The 12,967-nt window shown below is 54.6% G+C and overlaps 1 protein-coding gene across 1 annotated transcript in view; it reads left to right on the plus strand.

Moving 5' to 3' along the window:
- The window catches only part of HIF3A (hypoxia inducible factor 3 subunit alpha), a 42,421-nt gene that overhangs the window by 8,409 nt on the left and 21,045 nt on the right, over positions 1-12,967 (plus strand). Inside the window, exons 2-8 of the mRNA XM_006142098.1 lie at positions 4,038-4,225; positions 5,213-5,361; positions 7,892-7,976; positions 8,586-8,698; positions 9,059-9,267; positions 11,761-11,867; positions 12,083-12,230. Coding sequence (XP_006142160.1) covers positions 4,038-4,225; positions 5,213-5,361; positions 7,892-7,976; positions 8,586-8,698; positions 9,059-9,267; positions 11,761-11,867; positions 12,083-12,230 — 999 coding nt within the window. The remainder of the gene's footprint in view (positions 1-4,037; positions 4,226-5,212; positions 5,362-7,891; positions 7,977-8,585; positions 8,699-9,058; positions 9,268-11,760; positions 11,868-12,082; positions 12,231-12,967) is intronic.

Genomic DNA, 12,967 nt, shown 5'->3' on the forward strand with positions numbered 1-12,967 from the left:
AGAGGAGAATGGAGGAGAAGGGATTGTGGCGTGGCCATCCCTCCTGGGGGGTGATTTCTCGCTTTCTGTCTCTCTATCTCTGTCTGTCTGGCGAGCACATGTGCCCTATAGCAAAAACCTCTACAAAAGAAAGAAAGAAAGAAAGAAAGAAAGAAAGAAAGAAAGAAAGAAAGAAAGAAAGTCAGTCACACAGGGCTGGGACCAGCAGATGGTGTAATGGTTACATTGCTGGAGTCCCATGTAGCTGACCATGGTTTGAGTCCTGGACCTGGTGGTTTAAAACTCACATGGAGGGAACCAGCAGTTAGCGTAATGGCTATGTCGCTGGACTCCCACGTAGTCAACCGCGGTTCGTGTCTTGGACCCGGTGGCTTAAAACTCACGCCGGGCGCGTGTGCGTGCATGCCCAAGATCCCGAGAGGAGAATGAAGGAGAGGGGATTGCGGCATGGCCATCCCCCCTGGGGGGTGATTTCTCGCTTTCTGTCTCTATGTCTCTCTCTGTCTGTCTGGCGAGTGTCCTATAGCGAAAACCTCTCAAAAAAAAAAAAATTAAAACTCACATGGAGTGCATGTGCATGCATGCCCCAAAAAATCCAAGAGGAGGATGGAGAAGGGATTTCAGCGTGGCCATCTTCCCAGGGGGTGATGTCTCTTTCTCTGTCTCTCTGGTGAGCACATTGCACCCTGTAGCAAAAATCTCTCTCTAAAAAAAATAATCACACAGGGCACGTGTGTGTGTGCCCAAAATCCCAAGAAGAGAAGAGGGAAGGAGGGACTGTGCTGTGGCTACCCCCCAGGGTGATTTCTCATTCTCTCTCTCCTGTGAGTGCTTGCGCCCTTTAGCAAACTAAAAACAAACAATAGTAGCAAAGCATAACAAATAAAAACCTGTATAACTATTCATATAACATGAATATACACTTATGTAGTATTGGGTATTATCAGTAATCTACAGATGATTTACAGCATGTGAGAATGTTGACTGCATGGGTATATGCAAATTTTAGCGACTTTTTAACAAATTTGCTATTGGGCATGTGCACTCCCCAGAGAGAGAGAATGCACCCCCAGGGGCAATGGCCATACTGCCAGCCCTTCTACTCCATCCCCTCTCAGGACTTTGGGCACACACCCACATGCACACGGTGTTGTCCAAGCTGCTGGATCTAAGACTTGAACCATGCAATGTCCCGCTGCCTTAGCCACCATGCTATTGGCTGACCCAGCAACACCATTTTTTTTTTTTTTGAGAGGTTTTCGGTATAGGGCGTGTGCGCGCGCCAGACAGACAGAGAGAGACATAGAGACAGAAAGCGAGAAATCACCCCCCAGAGGGGATGGTCACGCCGCAATCCCTTCTCCTCCATTCTCCTCTCGGGATCTTGGGCACACACGCACACGCACCCAGCGTGAGTTTTAAGCCACCGGGTCTGGGACGCGAACCGCAGTCGACTACGTGGGAGTCCAGCGACATAGCCATTACGCTAACTGCTGGTTCCCACCATTTTCTTTTTTTAAGAGAGATTTTTGCTGTAGGGTGTGTGCACTTGCCAGAGAGACAGAAAGCAAGAAATCACGATCCACCAGGGGGATGGCCATGCTGTAATCCCTTCTCCTCCAGTCTCCTCTCAGGATTTTGGGCATGCACGCACATGCACCTGGCACGAGTTTTAAGCTGCAGGGTCTGGGACTTGAACTGCAATTGAATATGTGTGAGTCTAGTGATGTAACTACTATGCCATCTGCTGGTCCCAGCAACTCCATGTTTTATGAGATTTGGGCATGCCAGGATTTTGGTGTCCATGGGGGTCCTAGGAACACTCCCTGGCAGATACGGAGGGAGCACTGTGTGTAGCACTGTTGCCAGACACATAAATGCTTAGCAAACCGCATGCTTCTCACTGTTATTTTCTTAGTGTCTTATTATTAGTTTTTATTTGTTTATTCGAATCATGATTCAAGCAAGAGACACACTTTCTCTTTTGTCTTTTTTTAAGAAGAATTATATTATTTGGGACCAGCAGTTAGCGTAATGGCTATGTCGCTGGACTCCCATGTACTTGACCGCGGTTCAAGTCCAGGACCCGGTAGCTTAAACTCATGCTGGGCACATGTGCGTGCATGCCCAAGATCCCGAGAGGAGACTAGAGGAGAAGGGGTTGAGGTGTGGCCATCCCCCCTGGGGGGTGATCTCTCACTGTCTATCTCTCTGTCTCCCTCTGTCTGCCTGGAGAGTGCACACGCCCTATAGCAAAAACCTTTCAGAAAAAAAAGAATTATATTGTTTAACCTTATTTATTTATTTATTTATTTTAAAATTTGACCAGAGAGGGACACAGCGAGAGAGAAAGAGAGAAAATGAGAAAACAAGCCGTCAGGTCTGGGACTTGAACTGTGATCAACCATGTGGGAGTCCAGCACCCATTATCACCACGCCACCTGCCAGCCTTCTTAAATGTCCTTCTTAAATGTCTTTTATTTATTTATTTTTGCCACAGGGCAAAATGAGTCTCTGTGCACTCATCAGAGAGACACAGAGACAGTGAGAGGGAAAGTGCAAAATCACCCTCCTGGAGGGGTGGCCATGCTACAATTCCTTCTCCGTTCTTCTCCTGCGATTTTGGGCACGCATGCACTCGCGCCTGGCATGATTTTCAAATTGCCAGGTCCAGAACTCGAACCACAGTTGGCTGTGTGGGAGTCCAGCGCTTTAACCACCACCCCACCCGTGGACCCCGACACTGCTTCTTATCAATGGTTTTGTCATTATTATAAACATAGGTAAGACTGCATATGCCATGCTGGATTGAGTATTCTCTATAATTTCATATTCAGTTATGGACATGTTGGCCAGCCAGGGAGGCCTGTGTAGCTAATGCTGAGCTCTGCAGCCTGAGAGCACGTGGGTGGCCCAGGTTCAATTCCTGGCCCCACCTCAAGGTCACTGCACACCAATAGTCCCAGCCGGGAGGCAGAGAGTGAGGCAGGAAGACCGCAACAGGGTAAGACCCTTGCTATTAGCGAAAGGAAACGAAAAACTCCGAGTACAGAGACTGGATCAGACAGACCTAGAGTTGGCATTTGAGAACAGTGACAGAAAGAGGGAGAAACACTAAAATCTAGAGTTAACCCAGGATCAGAGAGACAGAGAACTGTATGTGTTCAAACAGTGTTCAAATCCTGGAGTTCAGGCAAGCACACCACCTCTGGGGGCCTGTTTCCTCGTCTGTTCAATGGGCATAATGTTACTTTCTTCCTTCTTGGGGTGTCGGAGCAGTACGTGGAATTGAGGTACACACTTAGCACGGTGACTGACATACTGAGAAAAGCGGGGTGAGTGGCTGATGTTCCGGACGAACCTATACTCATTCTTCCACCCTTACCCCCCCCACACACATGCACTAAATTCGGGAATTTCAAGTGGATTAAAGGGCAGGGATGAGTGGTTAGCCGTTGGCTGGACAGAATGCTGAGGTGGGAGTGCCCTGTCACCCTGGCAGGGCCCTGCCTTTTTAAGGCCCTGTGGGAGGGTCGTTAGACTTTGAGATCCGTGTTCCAAGATTCTGAAGACTCAGCTCGACTGCGGAGGGAAAGGGCAATGGAGAGCTCTGGGAGGTTGCAGGCCTCGCCCTCGCTTTCCCTCCCTCCCTGGCTCCGGGCCAGCTCGGCCAGCCCCCTCCCAGCTGGAGGCCTCCCTGTCCCCTAAGCGTCCGTCCCTAGCCCGGGAAATGAACTGCAGATAAGTCAGGGAGGGGACAGCACAGCCCTCGGCACGCCTGGGAGAGAAGAGAGGAGCCGAGGAGCCGGGAGGGCGGCATGGGCTGGCACGGCGACAGGTAAAATCCGGGGCTAGGAGGGGCTGCACAGTGTCATCCTCCCACCCGAACTCGCTGGGCCGGGGCCACAGAGCGGGGCCTGCACAGCCGCAGCCCTGCCCTGCGTGAGCGCGGGCCCCATGTGCTAGGGCCCCACGTGCTCGTCCTGTCCTCTCTCCCTTCCGGGGACGCCACCAATGAACGCTGCCCACACCCCCAGGTCGAGCACAGAGCTGCGCAAGGAGAAGTCCCGGGACGCAGCCCGCAGCCGCCGCAGCCAGGAGACCGAGGTGCTGTACCAGCTGGCGCACACGCTGCCCTTCGCTCGCGGCGTCAGCGCGCACCTGGACAAGGCCTCCATCATGCGCCTCACCATCAGCTACCTGCGCATGCACCGCCTCTGCGCCGCCCGGGGAAGGCCGGTCTCGGCTAGGCCTCGCCCGGGGGGAGCCTGGAAAACCTCATCCCGACGAGGCCCCGCCCCCTGGAGATGGAGTCCCGGCAGAGCCCCACCCCCCGGGATCCCCGTTCCCGGCGAGGCCCCGCCCCTTTCGGGTTCTAGGCCATCGGAGCCCAGCGCTCTCAGAAGCCCCACCCCTTAGAAGTCTATCACTTGTGAGGCCACGCCCCTTGGGATGGTCCTTGGGAATCCTCGCCGTCCATAGAATCCAGGCCTGCCCGCTCCCTAAGGATGTGCTGCATCCCCTTCTGAGACACACCCTTGGGAAGCTCCGCCGCCCGATTTTAAATACTTGAGAGTTCTCTTCCCCTTCCAAAATTCTCTTCCCCTTCCAACCCTCTAGTGCTATGGCTTATTGCCTTTGAATTCCTACCCAGTTCGCATTGCACTCCACCGGAGGCTTTGCCACACATAGACACCCCAACACACGCACGCACACACGCGCTCTTTGGGACCCCAGCACCCTGGGAAGATTTTATTCTGGAGGAAATAGTGTCACCTCTGGTAGGCTCTGCCCATGACACTCCCTGCCCCATGGAATGGTATTTTCCTGGAGGCTTTTGAGCCCCTAGATTCAGCCTCTTGCTTCCTTAGAATTCCACCTATCAGGAAGATCCTGCCCTCCGAGAATTCTGAACCCCTGGGATGCTTGGTCCTTCCCCGCCACACACAGAGTTCCAACCCCCTTCAGCCCTGGCCCCTTGGAATGTCGACCTCCCAGGATTCCACCCCCTTAGTATTCTGTCCCCGGAGGTATGCTCCTAACTGCAGAGGTTGGTGCCCTGCCCTCTACCGTTGGGGGTGCAAGGAAGCCTATGGGGGGTGCCCCAACTCACCCGGGGTACCTGTGAGTTCCTCTAAGCAAGGAAAGGCAGAGGGAGGCTAGCCAGGTGGACCCACGACTGACTAGAGGTGCCCCGTCCCGCCCCGGGCACCAGGGCAGTGGAGCCAGGTGGGAGCAGGGGCAGAAGCTCTGGATGCCTGCTACCTGAAGGCCCTGGAGGGCTTCATCATGGTGCTGACCGCCGAGGGAGACATGGCGTACCTGTCGGAGAATGTCAGCAAACACCTGGGTCTCAGTCAGGTGAGAGGAGCTGCCTACTCTGTGCCTGGCCCTGTGCTGGTGTGACGCTGGGGAAGTCCCCCCTTTATGGGACGTGCCCTACTGAGGGAGCTACGCGGGGTCTCAGAAATCAGGGGAAATGGGCATTGTGAAAAGCTGCATGGATTTTTGAAAAACTTGTTGTGCCCAAGTAACCTTGTACTTTAATTCAGCTTTCTACAGACTTTTTGAAGTCTCCCTCACAGGGCGTCATCAGACAAGAGGACTCAGAATGGTCAGGGTGGAGTACTGGGTGGCCTGGGGGCCGCTGTGGGAGCACTGGGGCTCTGAGAGGAGTCCTCATCCAGCCTCCGTGGGGAGTCGGGAACTTCCTGGAGAGGACATTTGGGCTGAAACCCAAAGGACGCAGCCATCGAAGGGGAGTGGATGGGACCGGTGAAGGTCAGGACTCTACATGGCAGAGGGAACAGAGTGTACAAACGCCCAGAGGTGACATCGAACAGGGTGCTGTGGGCTAGGCATGGAGTACGGTGGGAGAAGTGGAGACAGAAAAGGCTGGAGTGGGGACAGCAGGTGGCATGGTGCTTAAGAAGCTTCTTCCCATGTGGTTGACTACAAGGTTCGAGTCCCGGACCTGGTGGCTTGAAAAAACACGCCAGGCACGTGTTTGTGTGTGCCCAGAATCCCAAGAGGAGAATGGAGGAGAGAGGATTACAGCATCGCCATCCCCCCTAGGGGGTGATTTCTTACTCCCCCTTTCATTCTCTGTCTCTGGTGAGCGCACACTCCCTATGGTGATCAACAATGACTAGAGTGGTTAGCACTGGCTAGATAATTATGGCCAAATTAGCCATTAGTTTACCTCCAGGGCACTGTGCAGGGAGGTAGAACAGATTTCACTTTTGAAAGATCCCTCTAGATGCTGCATGGAGATAGAGCTGGAGGGAGTGAGACCAGAGATGGGGCGTCAGCAAGGGCGAAGGGCAAACGCCATTCTCAAGTGGGAGAAGATAGCTGGGGCAGGAAGCAGAGACAAAGAGGTCTGGGAAAGAGAGCTTGTTTTATTTTTATTTATTTATCTATTTATTTTGAGAGATTTTTTGCTATCGGGCGTGTATGCTTGCTTGAGAGACAGAGAGAAATGAGAAATCACCCCCCAGAGGAGATGGCCATGCCACAATCCTTTCTCCTCCATTCTCCTCCCAGGACCTTAGGCACGCATGCACACGCACCCAGCGTGAGTTTCATCTTGTCAGGTGCAGGGATCAAACCATGATCAGCCGTGTGGGAGTCCAATGTGACATTACACTGCCTGATGGCCCTGCTAAGTTTAATGGATCCTTACTCCAAGCCCCATGGGAGATGGACATTCTTTTCCTGTTTTGCATACATGGGCTCCATAGTTGGCATCTGTCCTTTACCCTGCCTGGTTACCCCAGTCCTGGCTCTCACTTTGGTTCATGTGAGTTCTTTGACTCAGAGAGCTGACTGTTCGGAGGTCCCAAAGCTAGGTAGTGGCAGAGCCAGGGTTCGAATCCAGCCACAGGAGGTGCTGTCAGAGGAGCAAGTACTGTCTTCCCTCTTGACATCACCAGCACCAGGCTGTGAGCTGGCGTGGGTCCCCTCCTCCCAGCATGGGGCTATTCCTAAATTGACTTTTTCAAAGAGATGTTTGCTGTAGAGCACGTGTGCTCGCTGCAGAGACAGAGAGAGGGAAAGTGAGAAATCACCCTCCTCCAGGGAGATGGCCATACCACAATCCCTTCTCCATTCTCTTCTCAGGATTTTGGGCATGCATGCACATACCCAGTCCGATTTTCAAGCCTCCAGGCCTGGAACTTAAACCACAGTTGGCCATGTGGGAGTCCAGTGCCTTAACCTCTATGCCACCTGATGGCTCCCCGACTTTTTTTTTCAGTTGCCAGAGGGCTCATGCACTTTGCCAGAGAGAGGCAGAAAGAAGGGGAGGGAGAAAGCACCCCTAGTGGGGAGTGACTCCCGTGGGCACTTTGAGCTCTTAAGCACACATGGCTGGAGTGTTTTTCAGGCTGTGGGACAGGATGCGAACTGCAGTAGACCACGTGGAAGCCAGCTTCCTTGTTTCCTGAATGGAAATGAGTAGTCGGCATGCCAGACAGGCGTGATTCGATGGCGTCTCTTCTCGGGCTGTCCTTGCTCTTCCCCCTTTCTAGAACACCTCTCTTGTTTCGTTCAGCAATTTTTAAAAATGTCGCCCCCTCGAAGAAACAGTCTAGCCTGCTCCCTGTAATGCATCCGTGATTGCATCTCCTTCCCTGCTCTGTTTCTGTGTGACTGGGTCCACCACTCGTCACGTCATTGTCTGTCGCCCACTAGTCGGTCAGCTCTCGGGGCGGGGTTGGTCTGCGTGGTCACTGCTTTCACACCACGAGGGCCTGGCAGGAGCAGGTGCTGCAGACACAGTGGTCAGTGAGCGAGTGATGAGCGAGCGGGAGATGGGGAGGTGGTCCAGGGCGCCGAGGGGAGGCGGAGAGGGCCGGGCCCTGGGAAAGCTCTACTCCCTCCCTGGCAGCTGGAGCTCATCGGACACAGCATCTTTGACTTCATCCACCCCTGTGACCACGAGGAGCTCCAGGACGCCCTGACCCCCCGGCAGAGTGAGTTCCCCGCAGAGCTCTGCCCCCCACAGAGGAGGGTGCTGAGGCTCCACCCTCCCTCGGCATGGCCTCTCCTCCTTGGGGCAGCAGGCTGAGGGGTACCAGGCTGAGAGGTACCAGGCTGAGGGGTACCAGGCTGAGAGGTACCAGGCTGAGAGATACCAGGCTGAGGGGTACCAGGCTGAGAGGTACCAGGCTGAGAGATACCAGGCTGAGGGGTACCAGGCTGAGAGGTACCAGGCTGAGGGGTACCAGGCTAAGAGGTACTAGGCTGAGAGATACCAGCTGAGAGATACCAGCTGAGAGGTACCAGGCTGAGAGATACCAGGCTGAGAGGCACCAGGCTGAGACATACCAGGCTGAAGGATATGGAGGAGGATGTGGCCCTCCTGTGAGACCTGAGGGAATGTGGCCCTGCCCAGGGGTCTGAGGGGACATGACCCTACCCTGGGGTCTGAGGGGACATGGGGAATGCAACTCTGCCCTAGGGAACTCTCTCTAATACCAGGTCCGTCCCAAGTTTGGGGTAAGGCGGGGGCCATGTGGCAACCATGGTGTGGGGGCCCTGGGTCCCACCTTCCCTGTCTGCTGACCCTCGGTTGCCCCTAGGCCTGTCCAAGAAGAGGCCAGAGGCCCCCACTGAGCGCTGCCTGTCCCTGCGCATGAAGAGCACCCTCACCAGCCGCGGGCGCACCCTCAACCTCAAGGCAGCCACCTGGAAGGTGGGCGGGGCCTGGCCTGGAGGAGGGTTGGGGTCTGGGGCCTGCTGGGGCAGGGCCTGAGCCCCTAAGGTGTCCAGGGGGGTTGGAGTTCAAGGGACTCCTGGGCCAGGGGTCCTGTGGGGCTCACAGGCTGGGTCTAAGGAACCTCCGGGCACCTGGGAGGCTATGTGTCTGGAATCAGGGTTCCCAGCAGCCTTTCTTAGGCTGGGCCCTGTGGGTGTGGAATCTGGATTCTCTGAGCTCTCTGAGCGGCCTCTGGAGTTCTCAGGGGTCTCTTCTTGGCTGCTTGTGGGCCTGCAGAGCCCGTGGGGAGCCCCCAGCATCATCGTGGTGCATCACCACCACCCCTCCCCCTGCCAGGTGCTGCACTGCTCCGGACACATGAGGGCCTACGAGTGCCCCGCACAGCCTTCCCCCGCCGGGAGCCCCCACTTGGAGCCCCCTCTGCACTGTCTGGTACTCATCTGTGAAGCCATCCCCCACCCGGGCAGCCTGGAGCCCCCGCTGGGCCGGGGGGCCTTCCTCAGCCTTCATAGCCTGGACATGAAGTTCACCTACTGCGACGAGAGGTGGGCTGGGACGGCCCGGCCCGGCCTCTCCCCTCTGCCAGATTGCTCCTGTCTCCCCTCCCTCCCACCCACCGGCCTTTCTCCCTTGCGTCCTTTTTCTCTTCTGTCTCTGTCTCTCTGACTCCATCTATCTCTGTCTTTTCCTGTAACTGCTTCTCTCCGAATCTTGAGTCTTTTTCCCTTTGCTTTTCTCTTCTTCTGTCTCTGAATCTTTCTCTTAGTGTTCCTACCACTCCTGTTTTTCTTTTCTTTCTTCCTTCCTCTCTCCCAGGTTTTTACCACAGGGTTCATGTGCTCCCTGGAGAGACACAGGGGGGATGGCCATGCCACAATCCCTCCTTCTCCATTCTCCTCTCAGGATTTTGGGCGTGCACACACATGTGCCCAGCATGAATTTCAAGCTGCCAGGTCCAGGATTTGAACCACAGTCAGCCATGTGGGAGTCCAGTGCCTTAACCTCCACTCTATGGGCTGATCTCTTCTTTTTTTTTTTTTTTTAGAATTATTTTATTGAGTGTATTTATTATTTTAATAAATGACTTTTTAATTCGACGAGAGAAAGTGGGAAAGCAAGCTGCCAGGTCCAGGACTTGAAGTGCAGTCATGTGGAAGTCCAGCTCCTTAACCACCATGCCACCTGCTGATCCCTTCATTCTTTCTTTCTTTTTTTAAATGCATGAAATAGAGAAAGAGAGCTCTCCCTAATGGGGCCTGGTCACACTTCAATCTTTTTTTCTCTCCATTTCTTTATCCGGTCAGGATCTTTGCATATGAACATCGTGTCTGTGAAGTTCACAGGGCCAGGACTCGAATTCTGGTCAGTCATGTGGGATCTGGCTTCCGCTGTGCAGAGCCTAACCACTGCCGTGTGGGGCTGGCCTTGCTGCTTTTCTTAAATGCGTCAGCTCTGTAAAGCAGTGGGCACGGTGCCCTGCGCACGGGAGGCACTCGGTGACAGCCAGCGTCCTCTCTCCTTCTCCCCCTTCCTTCACTTACGCTCCTCTTCCCCTCGGCTCTGGCGTCCACTGCTACACTCTCCCCCTCTGTGTAGTCGAACCTTTTTCCTTCCACTAATGGGTGAGAACACACAGTATTTGTCTCCCAGCCCTGCCTTATTCTACTTAGCGTCATCCTCCAGGTTCACCCACATTGTCTCAAATGACTGGATTTCATTTATTTATTTACTTTGCCACAGGGTGTGTGTATTTGCTGGAGAGAGACAGAGAATGCGAGAAAGCACCCCCAGGGAGGATGGTCGCACTGCAATCTCCTCTCCTCCATTCTCCTCTCAGGATCTTGAGCACACACGAGTGCCTGGCATGAATTTCTTTCTCTTTTTTCTTTTTTCTGGAGAGGTTTTTGCTATAGGACGCGTGAGCTCACCAGAAAAGACAGAGAGACAGAGAGACAGAGAGACAGAAAACGAGAAATCACCCCCCGGGGGGATGACCACACCACAATCCCTTCTCCTCCATTCTTCTCTCAGGATCTTGGGCACGCACACACACGCGCCCAGTGTGAGTTTAAGCCACCGGGTCTGGGACTCGAACCGCGGTCGACTACATGGGAGTCCAATGACGTAGTCATTATGCCAAGTGCTGGTCCTCTGGCATGAATTTCAAGCTGCTGAGTCTGGGACTTGAACTATGATTGGCCCTGTGGGAATCCAGTATCTTAACAACCATACCACTAGCTGCCTTCCCCCCTTTAATTTGCCTCACTAGAGAGAAACAGGAGGCAGGGAAGAGAAAGCACCCTCATGGCGCATGGTCACCCCACAATCCCTTCTCCATCTCGCCCTCCTTTGGGGATTTTGGGCATGCACACACAACTGGCAGGTTTTTCAAGCTGCCAGGTGTGGGACTCGAACTGCATTGGGCCATGTGGGATCCAGCTGCCCTAACCACCACACCACGGACTGGCCTGAGTTCATCCTTCTCATGACTAGATAATATTCCATTTGTTCATCCACATGTTTGCCTCATGTACTCGCCAGCCATGAGCCCTGGGGCTCCCGCACCGGGGGCGGCACTGCCGCTCCCGTGACAAGGGCTGAGTGCAGGCGGGCATGCAGGTGCCGGCCGCGCAAAGCTCTCCTTGGGGGGAGGGGGATCTTCCTCTGGCTTCAGAACATTGGCTCAGCCTCCGCGTCGGGTGGCCCCACTCCTTTCTCTCTCTGACCCTGCTGCCTCCCTCTTTAAGGACCCTCGCGATCCAGCGGGCTCACCTAGATACTCCAGGACTGTCTCCAGCTCAGGGTCCTTCACTTCCTCCCCCGTGCCGTGTAGAGGAGCACGCGCACACGTTCCGGGACTCGGGGTGCGATGACTTTGGGGCCACGATTCTCCACTTCTCGCTCCCGCCCTTTCTCTCTGTCACAGCCTGTCTCTCTGTCTTGCTGGCTTTGGCTCTGTGTCTTCCTGCCCCTTCCCACCACCACCCTCCACCTTGGCCAGCTGAACCCTAACCAGGCCGCACTGCCTCCTCCCCCAGGATCGCGGACGTGGCCGGCTACAGCCCCGACGACCTGATTGGCTGCTCTGCCTACGAGTACATCCACGCGCTGGACTCAGACGCGGTCAGCAGAAGCATCCACACCTGTACGTGTGCCGGTTCCAACCTGGAGCCAGCTGCTGCACAGCCCCTGCTCATGCCAGGCCCCCGCTCCCCACCGCCCAGACAGCCTTCCTCACTCCCCAGCTGCTTCTTGCCCCTCCAGTGCCCAAGGAACTTCTCCCTGACCCCCTAATGCCTAGCCCCAGTCCCAGAGCTTTCTCTCCCCAGTGGCCCTGACCCCTCCCCGTCCCCTTCTCAGTGCTGAGCAAGGGCCAGGCAGTAACGGGGCAGTACCGCTTCCTGGCCCGGAGTGGTGGCTACCTGTGGACCCAGACCCAGGCCACAGTGGTGTCAGGGGGCCGGGGCCCCCAGGCGGAGAGTATCGTCTGTGTTCACTTCCTGATCAGGTAAGCAGGAGGGTGTGCGGCGGTGCCTGGGTGGGTCTGGTCCACCTGTGCATGGACAAGTGTATGCGTGTGTGTGCACACGTACATGTGTATCACGCATACGTGTGTGTAAAGGAGTGTGCACATGCGTACATAGGTGGGCAGTGCATGGCCCTGTGAATGCACACACAGGAGGTTGCATGTACACATGCGTGGATATGGGTACACGCGCTGTTCTTTTAGATTAGAAAGGACTCTACGTTCAAGTTAAAGTGAGAAACCCAAGAGAACCATCTTTTTTTTTTTTTTTTTAAGAATTCATTCATTCATTCATTCATTAGACCAGAGAGGAACAGAGAGAGAGACCAGAGATGGAGAGAGAGGGAGAGAGAGAGAGAGAAAGAGAGAGAGTGAGAAAGCAAGCCACCAGGTCTGGGACTCAAACTGGGGTCAGCCATGTGGGAGTCCAGTACCCTTAACCACCACGCCACCTGCCAGCACCTCGTCTTTTGTTTTAGACATTGAGGTACAATGAAATTCCTTCTTTGGGGTGCAATTATGAGTTTTCACAGATGCATGCAACTGAATAATCTCTAATACAATCAGGTATGAGAACAGCTTCATCACCCACAAACATCCTCTTGCTGGCCAGCCCCATAGCCTAGTGGTTCAGGGAGCCAGATCCCACATGGCCAACTGCAGTTTGAATCCTGGTCCCAGTGGTTTGAAAAAACACCAGGCGTACACCTCAAATCCCA

Source organism: Tupaia chinensis, unplaced genomic scaffold (assembly GCF_000334495.1).
Source record: "Tupaia chinensis unplaced genomic scaffold, TupChi_1.0 Scaffold000067_1, whole genome shotgun sequence".
NCBI classification, from domain to species: Eukaryota; Metazoa; Chordata; class Mammalia; order Scandentia; family Tupaiidae; genus Tupaia; species Tupaia belangeri.